The sequence below is a fragment of the Haematobia irritans genome, chromosome 3 (genome assembly GCF_050003625.1).
Source record: "Haematobia irritans isolate KBUSLIRL chromosome 3, ASM5000362v1, whole genome shotgun sequence".
NCBI lineage: Eukaryota > Metazoa > Arthropoda > Insecta > Diptera > Muscidae > Haematobia > Haematobia irritans.
The window spans coordinates 193809350-193832575 of record NC_134399.1 but is presented as its reverse complement, the minus strand read 5'-3'; the positions used below and the strand labels follow the sequence as shown (position 1 = coordinate 193832575).

Genomic DNA, 23226 nt, shown 5'->3' with positions numbered 1-23226 from the left:
ACCAAGTGAGCAAACAATTAATGCGATTGTGACCAAGTTTCGCACTCAGTTTACTTTATTGGACATTAAACCAACCACACGAATGCGTACAGTGCGTACAGAAGAGAATATTGCGTCTGTTTCTGAGAGTGTTGCTGAAGACCGTGAAATGTCGATTCGTCGCCGTTCGCAGCAATTGGGTTTGTGTTATTCGACCACATGGAAGATTTTACGCAAAGATCTTGGTGTAAAACCGTATAAAATACAGCTCATGCAAGAACTGAAGCCGAACGATCTGCCACAACGTCGAATTTTCAGTGAATGGGCCCTAGAAAAGTTGGCAGAAAATCCGCTTTTTTATCGACAAATTTTGTTCAGCAATGAGGCTCATTTCTGGTTGAATGGCTACGTAAATAAGCAAAATTGCCGCATTTGGAGTGAAGAGCAACCAGAAGCCGTTCAAGAACTGCCCATGCATCCCGAAAAATGCACTGTTTGGTGTGGTTTGTACGCTGGTGGAATCATTGGACCGTATTTTTTCAAAGATGCTGTTGGACGCAACGTTACGGTGAATGGCGATCGCTATCGTTCGATGCTAACAAACTTTTTGTTGCCAAAAATGGAAGAACTGAACTTGGTTGACATGTGGTTTCAACAAGATGGCGCTACATGCCACACAGCTCGCGATTCTATGGCCATTTTGAGGGAAAACTTCGGAGAACAATTCATCTCAAGAAATGGACCGGTAAGTTGGCCACCAAGATCATGCGATTTGACGCCTTTAGACTATTTTTTGTGGGGCTACGTCAAGTCTAAAGTCTACAGAAATAAGCCAGCAACTATTCCAGCTTTGGAAGACAACATTTCCGAAGAAATTCGGGCTATTCCGGCCGAAATGCTCGAAAAAGTTGCCCAAAATTGGACTTTCCGAATGGACCACCTAAGACGCAGCCGCGTCTTAGGTGGTCCATATATATATATATATATATATATATATATATATATATATATATATATATATATATATATATATATATATATATATATATATATATATATATATATATATATATATATATATATATATATATATATATATATATATATATATGTATATATATATATATATATTTTGACAAAATTTTCTATAAAAATAAAATTTTGACAAAATTTTCTATAAAAATAAAAATAAAATTTTGACAAAATTTTCTATAAAAATAAAATTTTGACAATTTTTTATAGAAATAATATTTTGACAAAATTTTCTATAAAAATAAAATTTTGACAAAACTTTCCATAGAAATAAAATGTTGATAAAATTTTCAATAGAAATAAAAATTTTAGAAAATTTTCCATATAAAATCAACCTGTTATTTTATATGGAAAATTTTCTGATAAGTCCCCGGTCTGACACATAGATGGCGTCGCTAGTATTAAAACCACATTATTTTTATATAGTACCAACCTTCAAATGATTCGTGTCAAAATTTGACGTCTGTATGTCAATTAGTTTGTGAGATAGAGCGTCGTTTGTGAATCAACTTTTGTTATTGTGAAAAAAATGGAAAAAAAGGAATTTCGTGTTTTGATAAAATACTGTTTTCTGAAGGGGAAAAATACGGGGGATTCAAAAACTTGGCTTGATACTCTGCCCCAGGGAAATCAACAATAATTGATTGGTATGCAAAATTCGAGCGTGGTGAAATGAGCACGGTTACCGAAAGAGGTGGTTACCGACGAAAAGAGGTGGTTACCGACGAAAACATCAAAAAATCCACAAAATGATTTTGAATGACCGTAAAATGAAGTTGATCGAGATAGCATCGACCTTAAAGATATCAAAGGAACGTGTTGGTCATATCATTCATCAATATTTGGATATGCGGAAGCTCTGTGTGGGTGCCGCGCGAGCTCACATTTGACCAAAAACAACAACGTGTAGATGATTCTGAGCGGTGTTTGCAGCTGTTAACTCGTAATACACCCGAGTTTTTCCGTCGATATGTGACAATGGATGAAACATGGCTCCATCACTACACTCCTGAGTCCAATCGACAGTCGGCAGAGTGGACAGCGACCGGTGAACCGTCTCCGAAGCGTGGAAAGACTCAAAAGTCCGCTGGCAAAGTAATGGCCTCTGTTTTTTGGGATGCGCATGGAATAATTTTTATCGATTATCTTGAGAAAGGAAAAACCATAGACAGTGACTATTATATGGCGTTATTGGAGCGTTTGAAGGACGAAATCGCGGAAAAACGGCCCCATATGAAGAAGAAAAAGTGTCTTGTAATATGGTTACAAAGACTATATATGTTTTTGATTATTTCAGAATAAAATGAATGGAAAATAATAATTAAAAAATATTTTATTAACCAGGGAGCTCACCATAAACTAATCAGTTTTTAGCTAACTTTAAATGCGCTTATATATTATCATCCAAAAGCTAATTCATTTTGAGTTAACTGAAAATTATGCAAGGATGAGTGAAAACTGACTCGTTCCAATGACAACACGTGTTAAAACTGAATAGGATTTTACATGGGAAATGAGTTAGGTTTTGAGTCACATGTGACTCGGTTATGACTAACAATTTATTAACTTAAAGTCACCTCAATTTCCTACAAGGTAATTATGAATAAATAAATAATTGATTGTCTCAATTAAAAAATTGAGTTTTGCGACCAAAATCAATTAAAGTTACAAAATTAATAGAATATGTCGAAGTGTGTCAAATATATTTATTTTATTTCTAATTAAATCTGTGATTATACTATCATTTTCTTGATTTAGGCACTTTCAATTAAATTAATTGGATCAATTAATTTCATGTTTGAATAAGGAAAACATTTTTTTCTGTTAAGTCAAAATATTATTCTGCCGATATGATTGAATCAGGAAAACATTTTTTTCTGTTTAGTCAAAATATTATTCTGCCGATGCATATTCACCACTTATGTATATATGGGTCAAATAGATCAGGTTTGTCTAAACATACCTCATGTTTCCATTGACTGCTTCGATCCGATCCGGCTGAAATTTGGTACATAGTGTTAGTATATGGTCTCTAACAACCATGCAAAAATTGGTCCACATCGGTCCATAATTATATATAGCCCCCATATAAACCGATCCCCCGATTTGGCTTGCGAAGCCTCTAAGAGAAGCAAATTTCATCCGATTCGGCTGAAATTTGGTACATGGTGTTAGTATATGGTCTATAATGACCATGCAAAAATTGGTCTACATCGGTCTATAAGTATGTATAGCCCCCATATAAACCGATCACCAGATTTGACCTCCGGAGCCTCTTGGAAGACCAAAATTCATCCGATTCGGTTGAAATTTCGTACGTGATTTTTGTATATGGTATCAACAATCATGCAGGAATTGGTTCATATCAGTCCCTAATTATATATAGCCTCCCAATATTTCAATTCTTACTCTCTATGTACCGTGCAAAAGTCCGTATCGATTCGTAATTATTTGTAGACTTATCTATACATACCTTTTTTGTCTAATATATACCACGTATGGACTAACTCACAATTTAGAAAATGATGTTAAGAAGTTTTAAGATACCACAACCGAATTAATTCGATTGTGGATGACAGTCTTTCGTAGAAGTTTCTACGCAATCCATGGTGTACATGGGTACATAAGATTCGGCCTGGCCGAACTTACGGCCGTATATACTTGTTTATATCTAATATGACCCATGAGAGCTTAGGTTTTCTGATGAGAGCAAAATGATAACAACGCCTCACCGAATTTTCGGGAGCAAACATACCAATGCATTTCTCATGGGAAGCAGGCAAACGTAGATCAGACAGATCCAATGGAAATGATTTTTTCTGCAGTATATCCATACTGCATATCCTCTGTAGATTGATTCTCCACATTATTAGTGATACCACGAGGGAAACTGTGTCTACAATTGACCCAACCTTTTTCCCAAGAACAGCACTAACATATTTATCTTGTCAGTAGTTTTTGATAAATTCCTGCATATATTATTCTCAAACTATTTTTTAAAATTGTTTTGGAAAAAAAAACACAATGAACAATATTTCTGTTAGAACTATTTATATAGAGAAATATTAAACTTAATTGTTATTATCATTATTACCATTAAACGAGAAGAAAAAAAATACAACAAATTTACTTGGTTATAAATATTCCACAACTTCATAGAAAATAAAATAAATAATTTTTTCATAGGAAAGGAAATCAAATAATAATAAAAAACGACTATTAAATTTTAATCAAAGTGATAGAAACAAAGAAAAAGAAAGTGTGTTATCCGTCCACCTAGTTTATTACATACGGATTTCATATTTGGCCCTATCCACATCGGCACCATTCATTAGGAATGCATTAATATACATTTGGGATAAAACAAAAATATCATGGTTTTTAAGAAATTCATAATCGTCAACATCTAGGGGACATTTTTTAACATCGGCAAAACAATGGGTTGCTGTAGCTGCTATTTGGGCACATGAACTATAGGGCGATGTTGCTTCGACTATTTCACCTTTGCCAGCTTTTATGACATTCTTAAGGGCATCTACATTGCGATTGGTTATACGGAGAATAGCTTTAATTCCCGTAAATGCTCCTGAGATAGTACCGGATAGATCTTTACGCCAGCGGTGAGCAGCTGCAGCAATTACCTGCTCATCGGCCGTCAGTTGTGGTAAATTAAGTGCTTTGCAATTTCCCCATTCGTAGAGTTCTTCATCGATGAAAACGTCTTTTGCAAAACATTCTTCAATATACTTTAGACTCAATACCCATTTTCCGGAGGAAATACAGCCCAGCATTTTCTCACCGCGATTTGGTTTTTCACAAATGAAATGTGTGCACTCGGGATCAAAATTAACCAAATTTTCACAAACCTATAAGGAGTGATTTTTTTAACTTGAACATTACATTGGAAAAGTTGTGCTCTTACCTCTCCTCCCAATTGTAATATTTTGGAAATAATTTCATCCCTGATCTCTTCATCGGGACAAGATATACTGAACCGAGGAATACCTGGATATTGCATAGATGGAGCAACTTTTCTAGCATTACGTTGTGCATGAAACTCTGTGGGATCACGCCAGCCCACCATATCCTCTGTATGCATCTGTTCCGATTCGAAAGGTTGAACATAATGGGCTTCTGTTTCCATAGTTTGGACCACTGACGACTGCTGCTGATCACTACTAAGCCGGGTACGCTTCAAACTATTACGCCTTGAATCACAATTACGCAAATAATCGGAAATTTGTTTAATTTCCGGCGAAGCTCCCGACGGCAGTGATGGCTTGGTAGCATTTGTATTTAGAGTCGCAGCACCTCCGTTTTCTTCCAAATTTGTCTCTTCAAAACTGATTTTATCGAAATTTATTGTAGATTTACCACCCAAAGAAGCCCTTTGACCCAAACCACTTGGAGAAGCCTGTGACATACTGTGACGATTTGTAGATGTACCTGGGCTTTGTGTATTGGGTATAAAGGAATCTGATTTTCTTATTTCATTCGTAATGGTGGGTACATTGAATGAACTGCTGGTGTCTTTTGCTGTAGTAGTAGTATTCGGACTAAATATTGTACGTGGTGCTATGGTCGCCACTGTTGGGGAACTTCTGTGACTTTTATTGTTTAAGGGTGTTGTATCGATATTCCTCTTTCCCATGGATTTTCTATTGGAAGATGTCGTTGCCTTCTCTTCTTCGTCGTCACTCAGTGCTATACCCATAGCCTTGCATGTGGCTCTCATTACTCTCCGACGAATCTCATCAATTGGTGTATCTGGTTTCATTTTCTTTGTTGGCAAGCGCCAACGCCTCTCAAATTCATCGGCCATACGTTTTTCAAATTCAGGTGTTGTACAGAAGTCTGGTATACCTTTTGGTGTAGGTATCTTACGATTTATAGGAGTACAAGCTTGACGACGTATCCTTTCCAGTTCGGGTGTTTGATTGTTTTTCATTTCGATAATAACCTCCCTTAGACATTCCCGCTCCTCTTCATTTTCAATTTCTGACAGAATATTCTCCATAAAATCAAAATTATACGAAGCTTTTGCATAATTATTATTGGGGGTATGGGGTGAGTCTGAACCAGATCCACTGGATAGACGAGTAACTCTACCGGGTCCAGCCAATTCGGAAACTCGTTTATTACGCAATGGCGTAAATGTATCAGCCTGTTGATTATCGGCAGCATCTGTCAGTGTGACACTGTGACCTTCATTATTCTCCATACCATCAACATCCATTGGGGAAGGAGCTTGAACTGGTGTACTCAGGGTTACATCTCTTTCCGATTGTCCTGACGTTTTTCTCGATGTATTTGTTTTGTTACGCATTGGTGTTATAGCATCGCCAGAATCCAAAGGCATATCATTATCTACATTATTCTCTATAGCATTTTCTGGGGGTTTTGATAGGGCCATCTTTTCCATTGCTTTTCTTGTTGTACTTGTATTACGTTCCCGTAATGTTGGCGATGGAGGAAAATCATTTGGGCTATCTCCTACCAAATATGCTGCATATGGTACTTTTCCCCCCTCATCAGCACATTTTAGAAGCCATTCAGATGTCACTACTGGATAACGCCATTTCAATGCTCCTTCATATTTTGACCCTTCGGGAGAAGGACATACAAGAAGTGGTCTTTCTTTCTTTACAAAAGTTTTATTTACTTTTGCCCCGAGTAGTAGTGCTATGGATTCCACGAAGTCTCTTTCCAACAAAGCATATACGGAAATCACAATTGTCATTCCTTGCAAGGGCTTGTTATCGGCCGTATGAGGAATATGTTTGTGATAGTACTCAATGGGGACCAGTTTGTTGGCTTTCATACAGCTTTCCTATAGTGTAAAGTTAAGCAAGTTGATAATTCAAAACAAATTAAACTACGAGGTATTCAAAAGTTGAAAATGATTTTGTGACAAATCGATTTTTTGTATAAAATATTTGAAAGGTTAATCTATAAAAAATATTGTCAATATTTTATATCTATAGAAAATTCTGCCAAAATTGTAGTAAAGTTTTTATTTATATAGAAAATTTGGTCAAAATTTTTATTTATAGAAAATTTGTCAGATAAACAAAATATTCAGAAGACCTCCATCTTGAAAAAACATTAATTTATTATTAATTTCTTTTCATTCATTATAAAACTATTCATCTATAGAAAATATAGCCAAACTTAGCTATAAATTTTTTTGTCAAAATTCTTTATCTATAAAAAATTTCAATTTTTTTTATCTGTGAAAATGTCTACATTTATAACATGTATAAAAAATACAACATGTATAAAAAAAATTTTCAACATTTTTTTATCTCTAAACAATGTAGTAAAAAATTTTATCTATAGAAAATGTTGTCAACATATTTATCTATAGAAAATTTTGTAAAAATTTTTATTTAAAAAAAAAATTGTCAAAGTTTTTTATCTAACATACATTGTTAATTTGTTTTTATTCGACACTCATTAAAAAGCTATTTATCTATATAAAATTTTGTCAATTTCATTCTATGGAAATTTTTGACAAAATTCTTTATCTATAAAAATTTCAAAATTATTTATCTGTGAAAATGTCATAATTTTTTATGTATAAAAAATTTTGTCAACATTTTTTCTATCTCTAAACAATTTCGTAAATATTTTTATCTATAGAGAATTTTGTCAAAATTTTTATCTATGGAAAATTTTTTAAAACATTTTATTTATAGAAAATTTGTCAAAGTTTTTTATCTACATTGTTAATTTGTTTTCATTCGACTCTCATTAAAAAGCTGCTTATCTATAGAAAATTTTGTCAATTTTTCTATGGATTTTTTTGCCAAAACTCTATCTTTAAAAAATTTTCAACATTTTTTATCCGTGAAAATGTCAAATTTTTTTATGTATAGAAAATTTTGTTACAATTGTTTTCTATAGAACATTTTTTCAAAATGGTTTATGTATAAGTGTTTTAATTTTTTTTCTCAATTTTATAATATGTGTGAAGATAAATTCAAATTTAAAATTGCAGCAGAGAAATTATCTGAGACACAAACCACCACCTTCAATGCCATTTTAAATTCCAATTTAATGTTTCAAATTAAATTTAACAATTTTAAACAATTCTTGGAAAACGCTAAGAGTTTTTAAATGGGATTTGGTAGTATCCGTTAGAGATGTTCCTAAGTATCCATAATTCGATAAATTGTCATCCCAGAACTAATTTAGTTCTCGGTAAAATTAAAGTCTATTTTAACAAAAACAAAATGAATACTATACGAGAACCGTGCGGAAAAAACGGAACTATCCCCATTCGTTAGCTGTTAGCGCGTACTTTACAAATTCGAAAAAAATTCATAGAAAAGTATATACGATTTTTTTTGTTAATTTAGATTTTAATTTTGCCGGTTTCGAAATTAGTTTTGTGATGGCATTTTTTCGAATTATGGATACTTTGGAACATCTCTAGCAAACACTTCAAAACTAAATTTATAGACCAATAAAATATTTTTTAAAAATTTATTTCAGTAAAAAATTAATTTCCAAATTCAATTATTTTCAATAGATAAAAATTTTGATAATTTTGTTTTTTATAAAATCGTTTTCTCAATAGTTTCTACAAATTAAAAATGTAAAAAAAATCTAAAGAAATAAATGTTTACGAAAATTTTCATTTATAGGCAATTTTGTGAAAATTTATTTAAAAAAAGTCAACATTTTTAATCTATTGAAAATTTTGTTAAAATTTTATTTATCTATAAAATAAAGACATTTGTATATATGGAAAATTGTATCAAAATTTAGTAAGTTTTTTTTATCCAAACATTTTTTATCTATATAAAAATTTTGTAAAAAATGTTTATCCATAGACAATTTTCACAGACTTTTTTTTATCAATAGAAATTTTGTCAAACTTTTCTACATACAATTTTGCCAATCTATCTATATAAAAATTTGATAAACATTTTTTATTTATAGCAAATTTTTAAAAATTATGTATCTGTAGACATTTTTTACCGAGAATTTTTTTTTAAAATTCGTTTCTTAGAAAATTTTGTGAAAAATAATTTCTACAGAAAATTTTGTAAAAAATAATTTCTAGAGAAAATTTTTTAGAAATTCTTTATCTACTGGATTCCCTTTAAGACTTCAAAGTTAAAAATCCTAAGTCTGTTGAGGACATAAGACAGCCATTCTGCGATTGGTTATGCAAAATTTCATGAAAAGGTGTGTGATTATGTTGGCTATTTAGATTTTTGTTATTGATTTTCATTATTAAAGGTGTAACTTCCTATTTGCAATAAAAAAAAAACATCCGACCAACTAACATAAAATATTAAATGTTTCTGTGAATACCGAAATAACACTTCTAGTTGGTAAATTTTTTACTTTTGTAACACTTCTATGTTGTGTTACTACGACCATAATTTCTACATTTTGTGGAATTTTTTTATTTCGGTTACTGAACAAAACAGTTTATTCATCCAATACTATATTTTAAAGTACTTTCCATTTTCCTAACTTGCATTCATTTGCACCGCCTAAAAATATACAATTTAAAAAAAGGTGAATGAGACTTGACTGCATTTAATTCCTTTTTCTTTATGAAATAAGTGTGCCATCCTGACTCTGCTTTGAAGCTCTTGAAAATTCCAAACGATAAGACTGAGTTTTTATTAGCAATTTATCTTAAATATTTTTTTTATCTTAAAAATTATCTCTATCAAATCAACTTTACTCGTTTTTGACAAAAAGACAATTATGTCGACTTTTTGATACTCATAGCATTTTAATTTTAAGACAACAATTTTTGTTTATTGCCTCCCAAAATTCTTTATCCAACTTACCACATACAATTCGGTAACAATATTCCGCGCCTTTATAGGTAGTTTACTCGGATCCAAAGTAGTCTCAAATGATACTATAGCATAATCCACTGGATCACGAAAAGTGGCAGGAACAATATTGCCCTGAGCAGCCTCACATTCACTCAAGAATTGTGTGTAAAATTCATCGGGATAATGTTCTTTGTCGATGTACAGTGACATACCTTTGAAGAAATCCAGATTTTCATAATCGATTGTAAAACCTGAAGCATCGGTAAGATTTGAAGGTTGTGCTTGAGGTTGGACAGTGGCAGTTGGTTTTGCCGGTTCATTTGGTGTACATTGTGTTGATGAAGCCATTGGATGAGCTATAGATTCATCATGTGGTATCGTCATGTTTTGTGGTAATGGTACTGCAACTTGGGGAACATTTTCTTGAGAATATTGAGATATAAGATCATTTTCTTCAGCTTCCAATCTTTGTTGTTCTGCCGTATTTGCGGGTTTATTTTGCTCTGTATCAACAACAACATCAATTTCAGGATCTTTGGAAAATAATTTTTTCTTTATGGGTTTCTCGGGTTGCTTGAAACTATGATTCATAGAACGTAGAGTTTTCTTTGAGGATGGAGAGGGGGCATCTGGCTCTCGAGATGTGGGTAGAGAAACGCGATACACCGCTTCGCTAGCCGTTTGCTTAAGTTTTATACTTTCCAGCAACCAATCTAAGCGGACAATGTGAGCAGCTGTAAAAAGTATAAAAAATAGTTATGACAGGTTTTTAAGAAAAGACGAGGAATATATGCGAGGGCTTATAGCCCCTTTGACGTTTTGTTAAAAAAATAAAAAAAAACGAAAAATTTTAATCAACTATTGCTAATTTTTGCAATCGACAAATGGACGTTTCATTAACCATACAAACAGCTATTCAATGTTTGAAGAAAACGAAATTGCAGGATATAAAAATTACTTAACATTTTATTTATCGTTGATATTCAACAATCGTAGGATTTTAATAAAAATTTACATTTCCCAAAATTTAATGATTTAAATTAATTTAGATTTAGATGATTGTCCACATTTTAAAATTTCAGAAAATTAGAGGTTTTTTCCAATAATTCCAATAATTACATTTTTTTATACAAAAAATGGAATACCTAATCATAGAAAAGTTCTACTTTTTGATTGTTCGTTACTACCATAGAAAGTTGATTTTCTAATACCAAAAATTTTTAAATTGATTTTTTTTTTAATTTGATAGAGTTTAAGATAATTTTAGTAATATTCGAAAATCAAGCCGAATAGAAAGTTTTGACGATTACGAAAAGTATTTTTTTTTTTTGTAAATTTAAAAAAAGACGTTAATTTGTTTTTTTTTCGCAAAAAGTCGATTTCCTTTGATTTTTCCAAAAAGTGGATAAAATAATCCCATAGTTTTGGGTATCTATTTACACTATTTATACATTATTTTTAAACTTTAGCTTTTGCTTTTACCTCACCTAGCTTAGCTAAATATCTAACCTGTTAAAAAGTTCTCCTTTTTCCAAGCTTTGAATTCATTATCATCCAATTGCCCCACAATTATATGGGTAATTTTTTCATTGACGACATCATAACGTGTTGCACCGCCCACATTTAATATTCGATTCAATTTCTCCTTTTCTTCTGATCGAAATCCACTTAAGTAAATGCAGCAACCATCCAAAAAATTTCCCGCTTTTTTGGCTTGTTTGGGGCAAATTTCTTCGTACACCAAACGATAATGTGATCCCGAACCAACTTTTTTCAATAGATCTTTCTTCAGATCTTTTGATACGGGATTTACGGGTGCTACAAATGTTGGCGATTCGCCTGCATTTGAACATATGGTGTCGTTTACAGTGGTCATAGAACCAACACTCCCCGCCGAACTAATACGCGATATATCCGTATTACCAGCTACTGTGAAATCTGCTAAACTTTGATCACTTTTTGTGGGTGTTGAAACTTTTAGTGATTTTACTTGGTATGCTTTTGTGGGCAAAGCAAAACCCTTTTGTACACTATCAATTATCCATTCGGGCAATAGAATGTCTTTTTTATAACGTACGGCTGCTGCATATTTATCCGAATTTGTTTTGTTCTTTTCGGTGATTACAATATCAACCAATTGCGATCGAAATGCTCTGTGATAGGTGCCACCATTTTCATTGACCAGTCTCATTACCTGAAAAAAATACATTTTTTAATTACGATTTTGAACTATCAAACTTTGTACACAATAATCAAGTAAACAGCCCTTTACGATTTAATTAATTTTATAAAAAGAGGGGAATAAATTTCGTTCAAAAAAAGTGAAGGACTTCGTCGAAGGGTTTTAAAAAGTTTATTCCATACAGGGCAAACACCGACAAAAATAAGAAAATTGTTTAATGGAAATGGAATCCTTGCTTACTACGCAATACTTCTCTGCAGCATTACTAATGGATAAATTTTAAGTGTGAAAGAGATATGAGAATTCCATGGAAAGGACTAATACATCAGTACTTGGATCCTCTTCGGTATATGGAACGTGAGGTTCCAGCTTTTAGAACATGCAAATGATTCATGAGTATACTGTAACTCTTGTAGTACAGAGCTGCAGAACCTATCGAAGGGGAAAAAAGGAATGGTCAGAACCAGAAAAATCTTACGAACTTGCACTAAAGAGTAAAACATCATTGTTGTTGTTACAGTGTATTGAAGAGTCGAAAGAGTCCATATACCGAGCAGTATTAAAAATCACAACAGGCTATGCAAAAACAAAGCCTTAATTCAAGCAAATCTATTTGGAAGTAAAACTTACCTCATTTTTCTTATCCGCTTCCAGGCCGGTACATGTTATATTTGTCCCAAAAAATATGGGCAATTTATATTTGTCGAATTCTTCATCCGTAGCCGAAACCCTAGAGGCACAACTACGTTCCCAAACACGCTGCACCCAATCCACATGCATCACCGGTATGCCGTTGAGTGTGGCGTGTTCATATTTCGTTGATTTTATGGTATTGGAAATTAAATGTGTTATTGATCTACCGAAATTCTGAAAATAATGTCCTCCCATCCATTGGATTAAGCCCTTGACTTTTTCCTTTTCCTGAGGTGTTATGCCAGTTGCAGAAATTTGCAGATCTCGCATAGCACATGTAAACACAGGACTCGAACCCAAAGGAATCTGTTGGCCATTCAGCAAACATTGTATCAGACATGGTGGACCTATGATCAATGACTTGGTTTGCTGTAATTGCTGGAAAAAGTCACCTTCAAACCGATCGAATATAAAGACATCTTTCTTTGTTAGCCTACCAGAGGCTATCAATGGAAAACCTTCGCTGGCTTTGATTTGGCGTATATTCTCCTCGGGTATGTGATTTTGTAAATATGTTAATGACTTCTTGAAATCTTTGATGGCTTTTTCATCGCTGTCATTGCTGGCAGCATTGATTGTTGACACAAAATATGCATTTATGGTCTCGTCTAAACTCATTTAGTTGATTTAGTTATGTTCGTCTGGTTAGTTAAATTTATTTGCCAATGTTTCTCAATATATTCTCTTTGACAGATTACTTCTGTTTGCGCCAAATTAAATGTTAACTGTCAATTCAAGGGGGCTGTAAATACATTGTTGTATTTTTGCAACAGTCCCTGGAATAACCTATTTTGAAACGTATTGCGTTAGCGTAGCTTCCATAATGGACGGAACTTCTGCAAAAAAATATCATCATTTATCACCATCAATAGGATCCTAAACACGAAGAAGATAATTTATTTGTGCTAAATTATATGCCTGCATTTATTTCCGTGCGGAAATTCCGCTGCTTTATAAATATTTGTTCGATAAAGCTTGTTTTAACAGCTACTTGATTTAGAAATGTAAAATGTTTCGCAATTAATACCATACATCTTTCCAAGACTTGATAAAAAAATCGTCCTCATATATTTATTTGTGTTTTGGTGGAAAAACTGAACATAGTACTCACCTTTATTCGAAGCAAAACTTTTTTATATAGAGTATACACTTTTTCGTGCGAAATGTGATGTTAGAACCAGGATTGGGAATGTAAATAAACCATTTCTTTTTTAAAAAGCGGTACTAAGGTCGACTAAATGGTCTAAAGAAAGAGAAACTAAAAGAAACCACAGTATTACCACTGTCACTCATATGTGACGCTATAACAATCGTCAAGTATGATTGGAAAATGTAGCAAAAATTTCCATTTTTATATTTTTTTAAAAACGAAGAGTAAATAGGTTGTTACAAATTATTGGAACAAAAACTTTCCAGATAAGCTACCTCGATCAAGGATAACAACACTGCCTGGTACATCAGCGTCACTTGGAAAACGAAAAAACTGTTGGAGAGATACCCAATAAACACAGAATGAGCGTTTTTCAAATGGAACAACTTTTCAGTTTGAGGGTAAATATAATTTTCAACATAAATTCAACTTGACTTGAAATAGCTCATCTGCAATACATCTTCAAATTGTTTGCGAATTACTTCCAATTTGCCAAAATGTTGACGAAATCTTTGAAAAGGTGTTGAAGATGATATGAGAAAACTTTGACAAAACACTACCCTAAAATGCAACGAAAAAACCATGTGGTTTTCAATACTTATTTGTGCAACGAAGTTCGTGGTCAATTGCAAGAAATAAAAAAAATGGAAAATTTTAGACAAATAACCAAATAGTATATAAAAAAAGGTAAGTGAAAATAAAAAACGAAATAAAACTTTAAGGAAGTCACTAAATGTATATCTCTTTGCAGAAAACTAAAATTATGGATTCTACGTTCTTGAAAACATTAGAAAGCTGAACAATGAAAAAAGGTGGACAATTAACTGGAACTGCTTCAAATAGTTTATAATAATTGGTACGTCAATGCGAAAAATTAAATCAACACTTTAAAGAAGTCACTAAATTTAAATCTCTTTGCAGAAAACTAAAATCTTTGGATGCTACATTCTTGCAAACAATAAGAAGCTGACCAATGAAAATTGAGTGGCTTATCGACAAGAAAAAGTTTCCAGAAACATTACAAGTGCAACCAATTAAAATTGTTAAAAACAACAAATTGTTGAAATCAACAACTTCTGGATGAAAATGTGCATCACATCGTCAGTTTAATTCATATGCTATTATCAGTTTAAAATGGATAGTTTGTGAATTCCTTCTGCTGAAAATCAATTCTCACACGCGGTCCAGTACGTTCCTAATTTCAAATTGCTCGCATGTTAATAAAAGGAAGGAACCAAAAGGAAGGAAATCGAATTATCAATGCAAAAGTGTTTACTAATAATGTTTAAGATATTTAAAGTTTTGTTGTTTGTTATTTGTTGACGAAAAAAACACATGGTTTTCAATACTACTTTGGACAACAAAGTTCGTGGAAGAAATAAAAAAATGTGGAAATTTTTTAATAATCAATTGAAATTGCTTATAATAATTGGTAAGTAAAATTAAAACACGAAATGAAAACTTTAAGGAAGTCACTAAAATCAAATCTCTTTGCAGACAACTAAAATATTTGGATGCTGATTCTTGGACACATTAAGAGACTGGCCGATGAAAAATGATAGTGGCTTATCGAGAAGAGAAAGTTTCCATAAATCAAAGTGCAACCAAAAAAACTTGGTATTTATTCTTTTCCATATCAACAACTACTGGATGATAATTCGCATCACATCTATAGTTTAATTTACATCGCATCATCGGTTTAATTTGTTATTTTGTGAATTGAAATTGCTGGAAATTTATTCCAATTATCTAGTCATCAAGTTCCTGAAAATTGCCAGTATTTTAATAACAACAATTTTGTAAAACCAACGTTCTTGAGGAAAACACGAGGTACGTGGTCAGTTGGAAGAAATACAAATTGGTAAGTCAAAATAAAAAGTGAAATGAAAACATAATGGAAATCACAAAACTCGATTGTTTTGCAGAAAACTAAAATCATTGGATGGTATATTCTTGGAAGATGTTGGCCGATGAAAAACCGATGAAGGGAACAACAAAGAAAAGTTTTCAGAAAACTTACAAGGTGCAACCAATTAAAACAAAGTGCAACAATTCCTATATCAAGAACTTCTGGATGAAAATGTGCATTACATCAATTTACATCCCGTCATCAGTTTGATATTTTGTGATTTCCTCTTGCTGGAATCTATTCTAACACACAAGCCAGCAAGTTCCTCGATAGTAATTATTTCAAATTGCCAGGATATTAATTAATAGTTATTTGACACCAACATTATGGAGGAAATGGAATTATACATGTAAAAATGTTTAAGATATTTAAACTTGTATTCATAGTTTTATTTATTAATACGTTTAATAAGATAATTACATTTTGATTTGTATTATATTATTATTTTTATATATTATTAATGTTATTTTTAAGATTATTATATTTGTTAACGAAAAAAATAATAAAATTTACAAAATCTCTAGAAATTTAGTATTGACTTTCAGTTAGAACTAGGATTGACTTTCATACAAATTGTGGTTTGAAAGTATTCGCAACAATGCTAATTTTTTATTTTTATCACATTGAAAACTGTTTGAGAAATTATTGAGTAGCGATGCATTTCAATTTGAGGATTACAACTGAGAAATTATTGCTATTGTGTTGAATTTTACTGTTGAGGGTAATGTCTGTTTTTTGTTGAGAACGCGATTTTCTCAACAATTTCTCAACTTGAATATTACCCTAATCCTTTGATAAAATGTTTGAAAAATTATTGAATTTTAGTATTTTTCAAACGTTTGTGTTTATTGGGTAGGGACATTGTGATCTGTGACAGTTACGCGCACACCTCTAGCTTTTCAGCATAGTTTGGGAAGCACTGACCATACTCAACCGTATGACATTACTGAGGCCTCTTAGTTTGGTTTATCTGGCTATGAAGTTTATTTTGACATATTATTTTCATTAATATAATCGAACACGTCAGCTAGGCTATCAGAAAAGAGGAATTTTTGTGAATTTTTGGATAAAAAAGGCTATTAAAACTAAATTAAAGAATTAATTCTATATAACAAAAGCCTTCTTCAACTCATCACAAAATGGTAAGTCACCAATATTCAAAGTATTTCATGAAAACAAAGCAAACTTATATGTGGGCTACAATCCTCCTCAATTGTGTGACAGGTTCTTATAGCGGCAGCGGTGTGTACCAAAAACGGAAAAGGTTTGTTGGTTTGTTGTTGTTGTTAATTTAGTTTAATGGGAATACTATTAATTGAAAATATTTTCCATTCTACAGTGATTATTTCACGTCAGTTCGTCGAAATGACCAAGGCTCGCATTGAGGGTTTGCTGGCTGCATTTCCAAAACTGATGACTGCTGGCAAACAGCATACATACGTGGAAACAGATTCTGTGCGTTATGTTTATCAGCCAATGGAGAAGCTGTATATGTTGCTTATCACCACCAAGGCAAGTAATATTTTAGAAGACTTGGAAACCTTACGTTTATTCTCGAAAGTGATTCCCGAGTATTGTCATACACTGGAGGAAAAGGAAATTCTGGAAAATGCATTTAATTTAATTTTCGCTTTTGACGAAATTGTGGCCTTGGGTTATAGAGAGAGTGTTAATTTAGCACAAATTAAAACCTTCGTTGAGATGGACTCACATGAGGAGAAGCTATATCAAGCAGTGCGACAAACCCAAGAACGAGAGGCTAGACAGAAAATGCGTGAAAAAGCCAAAGAGCTTCAAAGACAACGTATGGAGACGGCCAAACGAGGTGGTCCCATGGGGGGAAGTATGGGTAGTCGCTCAAGTGGAGGTTTTAGTGCAGATGGCTTCGGAGCAAATACAACAAGCATGGGAGGTATGGGTGGCATTAGTGGAGGACCATCAATTGAGATGGATAAACCGATTGCACCAAAACCACAGTAAGATAGTTCAAAATTAAAAAAAAAATAATGGGTTTAGATTTCACTAAATAATTTTATCTTGGTGCTTCCTTACAGAAAACCAGTTTCACGCAATGCTTTGAAATTGGGTGGCAAAACAAAAGATGTTGACAGTTTCGTCGATCAACTCAACAGTGAAGGTGAAAAGATTGCCAAATTGACTCCAGCTTCAACTGGCAGTGCAGCGACTGCCGCCGTCAAGGCTAAAATAATATCCGATGTTCCAATGGACAGTATTCACTTAAAAATGGAAGACAAACTTGTGGTACGCATAGGGCGTGATGGTGGTCTACAACAATTCGAATTATCTGGTCTATTGACACTACGTATTTCCGATGAGAACATGGGACGCATTAAAGTTGCTTTGGAAAATAATGACTCACATGGTATTCAATTACAAACACATCCAAACGTGGACAAGGAGCTATTCAAAACACGATCGATTATTGGTTTAAAGAACCCAGCTAAACCATTCCCCTTGAATACAGATGTTGGTGTATTGAAGTGGCGTTTTGTTACCCAAGATGAATCTGCTATACCATTGACAAGTGAGTTCCTTTTGGGCGAATGGGTATTTTTAGTACAAACGTTTAATTGTTGGTTTTTACTTTATGCTCTTGTTTAGTAAATTGTTGGCCCTCTGAGAATGGTGAAGGTGGTTGTGATGTTAATATTGAATATGAATTGGAAGCTCAACATTTGGAATTACAGGATGTCTCTATCGTTATACCTTTACCGTAAGTAACTATTCAAATTCAAAAATATGCTATGGTAGAGTAACCAAAGAAGGGTTATGCGGAACAAATCGACTAAACATATTCTCATTGCAGTTGACACTTCGGGTCTTATATTTATGAATATGTATAACAGATATCATATTTTCTATATGTAGTATTCGTCTCTAAGGGCTTAAAGTTTTCTCCACCTTTTCCGTATCCTGTATCCATTCTGCATATATCAATTTTTTAATTTATTTATAAATCGTCCGGTGTATTATACACTTTCAATTTCCGGTAGGGTCAGGTTAGTTTGTAGAGGATCTTCTTCTTCGTGAGGTACACACAAAAAGCAATTGTTGGATTAAATCACGAAATAAAATGATCCAATTAATTTTTAATTGAAATGTCTTTAATCACCGAAGTTAATTAAAAAATTATTCGATACTATACATTTTTGTGATAGATTTTTTTTTAAATTTAATTTAAATAAGAGTATCAATTAAAAAATTAATTTATACTATAAATTTTTGTGATAGATGTTTTTAATTAAAAATTTGTTAAATCAATTAAATTTTTAATTGAATATTTTTGAAAATTTAATTAAAATTTTAATTGGAAATATTTTGGTGAACATTTTTTTCTGCGTGGTATCCTTTAAAGTCGCTCAAGAACTTCCAATTATCCGACTTCCTTAGAATTGCTTAAGACATACAACTAGATGCTCTGATGAAGGCGAGTTCTTTTCGTCCCAAATCAACTTTGTTTGATAGGAACCTCCAGCGTAGGAAAAACATCCGCAAGGAGATTATTCTTTCTTAGCCAGCACATCTGCATCTTATTTTCCCAATGAGAACCCTAAGCTCTCTGCGACTGCTGATTACTGTAGACCTTAGTTTGCATTGCCCAAGACCAAGCTGATATCACTTCTGAATAAAGGCCTCATCAACGTCAACATCATAAACTCAGCAGCTTTTGTGATTGCAAAAATTTCTGCCTGAAAGATACTGCGATTCCTACCTAACCTATAGGGCTCTCGTATTCCTAGTTCACTGCAATAAATGCCGCTACCAGCTCCTTCGTCCATTTTAGATCCATCTGTATACATATTCAGTGTTCCGGAAGGTATCCTCCCAATGTTCCATACTTGGACGTTTGAAAAGGATAGAGAACGTAAACATGATCTAATTTGTTCATTTATTCTTAAACTTTGGAACTGTACTGGAACTTTGGAACGTTTGACACCGATGAATTATTTATGTAGAACTCTATAATCTCTGTTAAACGAAATCTTATATACTTTGTTTAAGACTATTCAGTTATTAGGACCGAACTTTAAAAAAAACATCATGACTAACCAAGGAAAAATTGCACAACTACAGTATATTGCCTTGGTAATCAATATATTACAGATTTTTAGTGTAATACAATATCATTCATTGGTCGTTCGACGCCTTTTTTCATTCATCTATAATTTTCGAGATACTATTTAAAAAACGAAAACATACGGTCCAAATAACAAACATATATACATGCATACATATTTTTATTCTTATTTTCAGAATGAATGTACAACCACAAGTTGCCGAATACGATGGAACATATAATTATGATGCCCGTAAACATATTTTACAATGGAATATTCCAGTCATTGATGCTGCAAACAAATCAGGATCAATGGAGTTTAGTTGTAATTCTTCTATTCCTGGCGATTTCTTCCCAGTACAGGTTAGTGAAACAAAATTATTCATTCATTTTATTTATTATTACTACTATAATGTATTTGTATTTTTTTAAAGGTTACTTTTGTTTCAAAAACCCCTTATGCAGCCCTAAAGGCCAAAGATGTGGTTTTAGTTGACACAGATGCGCCAGTGAAATTTTCAACAGAGAATATTTTGTATGCAGATAAATATGAAGTTGTTTAAAAGTTTATTCCCCCGAAATTCCCTATCGTTCGATTGAATCGATACATAATATTTTTTTGTAGAGTTAATATCTATGTATGTATGCATCATTTACTCTCATAAGAGCTGATATCGTATTTCCTCATCAAGAATATATATATTTTTTGAAATGAATTGATGAGTGGATAGGCAATTTAATTATTATATACTATTCCAAATGCTATTATCCTCCAATCATTAATATTTTATATACCATGTGGAGTTGTCTCCCCTCTATCTGTTTTCGAGTCTTTGTATGTTAAAAACATAGATTCTATATAAGTTTGTGTGTTTGCGTTTTACAGCTATTGCGTATTGCTTTTGAATGAATTTTATCTATTATTTTATAAAATATACATAAAATACTTTGTTTATCATACATCATTGTTAAGTGAAGCCCCGCCCCACTCCACTATAGGAATTCGTATAGTTGATGAACATATTCCACAATCTTGAAAATGATCACAAGAAAAAAAAAAACATTTTATAAAAATTGAAAAAAAAACTAGTTAAACATACACTAAGAAATCATAAATAAATGATAAGTAAAATCAACAAATGGCTATTGTGTTTTAGTTTAGCAAAAGATAAGTGGTAAATACGCCTACACAAAAGAAAATATCACTTATATTTTCATTAACAAAAATTAAAAATGTATTCAATTAATAAAATAATATAAGCCAAAAAATGTGAGAATTGTTCATAAAGCCCGGCTCAACCGAATCATAGGGCGATTTCGTTTCTGTGTACCTTTCCTCATCAATGTCTTTCCGTCCAAATGATAGTCCCGTTCTAAAGTTAATGCTAGTTCAAAATATTGTGAGGGATCGTAAATTTTTTGTGCAGGAAATTTCGTTGAGGTACATACCGGCCTTAAGATTGGAAAATTGATCTTGTTTTATTCGCTTAATCTTAATATTCAGAAGTGTCAAACAGCGCTTGACACTGATGAATCATATATGTACAATCTATGGGATAAACCACAGATGAGAAACTTTGTGCTGCTCGGTCGTGAATTCATGTAAGGCCGGTTTGCTAAACATTGCACCACAGCCCGGTATGCATCTACCGTTGCCACAGTTGGTAGAATTCTACTTTTTACTGTTTGTTATGCAAAATACTAACCACCCCCCCCCCCCCCTCCAGCTAACAGATATTTACATTTGCTATAGAAATACAATTTATACAAATTTTATATAGAAATAAATTTTTGACCAAATTTTCTATAGAAATAAATTCCGAAAAATTTTTATATAAATTTTTTTAATGCAACAGATACCGAGTCGTTAGCCATTTACTCTACAGTTGGTGTATTATTTTTGTTCTTTTTAAAAATTTTCCCGATGAAGTTTTTCAATGAAAAGACGAAATATTGAATAAATAAGTATATACGGCCGTAAGTTCGGCCAGGCCGAATCTTATGTACCCTCCACCATGGATTGCGTAGAAACTTCTACGAAAGACTGTCATCCACAATCGAATTACTTGGGTTGTGGTATCTTAAAACTTCTTAACATCGTTTTCTAAATTGTGAGTTATTCCATACGTGGTATATATTAGACAAAAAAGGTATGTATAGGTAAGCCTACAAATAATTACGAATCGATATAGACGTTTGCAAGGTACGTAGAGAGCCCGAATTGAAATATGGGGGCTATATAAAGGGTGATTCTTTTGAGGTTAGGATTTTCATGCATTAGTATTTGACAGATCACGAGGGATTTCAGACATGGTGTCAAAGAGAAAGATGCTCAGTATGCTTTGACATTTCATCATGAATAGCCGAACGATCTGCCACAACGTCGAATTTTCAGTGAATGGGCCCTAGAAAAGTTGGCAGAAAATCCGCTTTTTTATCGACAAATTTTGTTCAGCGATGAGGCTCATTTCTGGTTGAATGGCTACGTAAATAAGCAAAATTGCCGCATTTGGAGTGAAGAGCAACCAGAAGCCGTTCAAGAACTGCCCATGCATCCCGAAAAATGCACTGTTTGGTGTGGTTTGTACGCTGGTGGAATCATTGGACCGTATTTTTTCAAAGATGCTGTTGGACGCAACGTTACGGTGAATGGCGATCGCTATCGTTCGATGCTAACAAACTTTTTGTTGCCAAAAATGGAAGAACTGAACTTGGTTGACATGTGGTTTCAACAAGATGGCGCTACATGCCACACAGCTCGCGATTCTATGGCCATTTTGAGGGAAAACTTCGGAGAACAATTCATCTCAAGAAATGGACCGGTAAGTTGGCCACCAAGATCATGCGATTTGACGCCTTTAGACTATTTTTTGTGGGGCTACGTCAAGTCTAAAGTCTACAGAAATAAGCCAGCAACTATTCCAGCTTTGGAAGACAACATTTCCGAAGAAATTCGGGCTATTCCGGCCGAAATGCTCGAAAAAGTTGCCCAAAATTGGACTTTCCGAATGGACCACCTAAGACGCAGCCGCGGTCAACATTTAAATGAAATTATCTTCAAAAAGTAAATGTCATGGACCAATCTAACGTTTCAAATAAAGAACCGATGAGATTTTGCAAATTTTATGCGTTTTTTTAAAAAAAAAAGTTATCAAGCTCTTAACAAATCACCCTTTACAATTATGAACTTGATATGGACCATTTTTTGTGTGATTGGGGATCGATTTATCTGAGGGCTATATATAACTATACACCGATATGGACCTAGTTAGGCATGGTTGTTAACGGCCATGTACTAGCACAATGTACCAAATTTCAACTGACTCGGATGAAATTTGCTCCTCCAAGAGGCTCCAAAATCAAATCTCGGGATCGGTTTATATGGGGGCTATATAT

General features: G+C 33.1%; 2 protein-coding genes and 1 long non-coding RNA gene across 4 annotated transcripts; 2 read left to right on the top strand and 1 right to left on the bottom strand.

The window, feature by feature from the left end:
• Positions 1-4045: 4045 nt before the first annotated feature.
• mus101 (mutagen-sensitive 101) lies at positions 4046-13401 on the bottom strand. Its single transcript, XM_075301070.1, has 5 exons — positions 12631-13401; positions 11328-12012; positions 9828-10552; positions 4934-6841; positions 4046-4877 (listed from the first exon to the last, which is right to left on the bottom strand). The coding sequence occupies exons 1-5, from the start codon at positions 13309-13311 to the stop codon at positions 4296-4298; spliced, it is 4581 nt and encodes a 1526-aa protein (XP_075157185.1). The 5' UTR covers positions 13312-13401; the 3' UTR covers positions 4046-4295.
• A 789-nt stretch (positions 13402-14190) lies between these two features.
• Positions 14191-16279, top strand: LOC142230429 (uncharacterized). 2 transcript variants are annotated; one of them, XR_012720684.1, is made up of 6 exons: positions 14191-14244; positions 14364-14530; positions 14595-14699; positions 14765-15275; positions 15341-15704; positions 15769-16279. It is a non-coding gene; the product is annotated as an uncharacterized LOC142230429 (long non-coding RNA). The 2 variants fall into 2 exon arrangements; XR_012720683.1 differs by having other exon boundaries at positions 14200-14530.
• A 458-nt stretch (positions 16280-16737) lies between these two features.
• deltaCOP (coatomer subunit delta) lies at positions 16738-20970 on the top strand. Its single transcript, XM_075301069.1, has 7 exons — positions 16738-16894; positions 16977-17016; positions 17092-17728; positions 17807-18297; positions 18375-18486; positions 20028-20193; positions 20265-20970. The coding sequence occupies exons 1-7, from the start codon at positions 16892-16894 to the stop codon at positions 20391-20393; spliced, it is 1578 nt and encodes a 525-aa protein (XP_075157184.1). The 5' UTR covers positions 16738-16891; the 3' UTR covers positions 20394-20970.
• The last annotated feature ends 2256 nt before the right edge of the window (positions 20971-23226 follow it).

Coding starts and splice junctions, on each gene's coding strand:
- mus101 (XM_075301070.1), bottom strand. CDS start 13,311: ATGAGTTTAGACGAGACCATAAATGCATATTTTGTGTCAACAATCAAT. Junction 10,553..11,327: donor AAAGGAGAACTTTTTAACAG/GTTAGATATTTA, acceptor TACTTTTTACAG/CTGCTCACATTGTCCGCTTA. Junction 4,878..4,933: donor TATTACAATTGGGAGGAGAG/GTAAGAGCACAA, acceptor CACTCCTTATAG/GTTTGTGAAAATTTGGTTAA.
- deltaCOP (XM_075301069.1), top strand. Junction 17,729..17,806: donor CCGATTGCACCAAAACCACA/GTAAGATAGTTC, acceptor GCTTCCTTACAG/AAAACCAGTTTCACGCAATG. Junction 18,487..20,027: donor TCTATCGTTATACCTTTACC/GTAAGTAACTAT, acceptor TCTTATTTTCAG/AATGAATGTACAACCACAAG.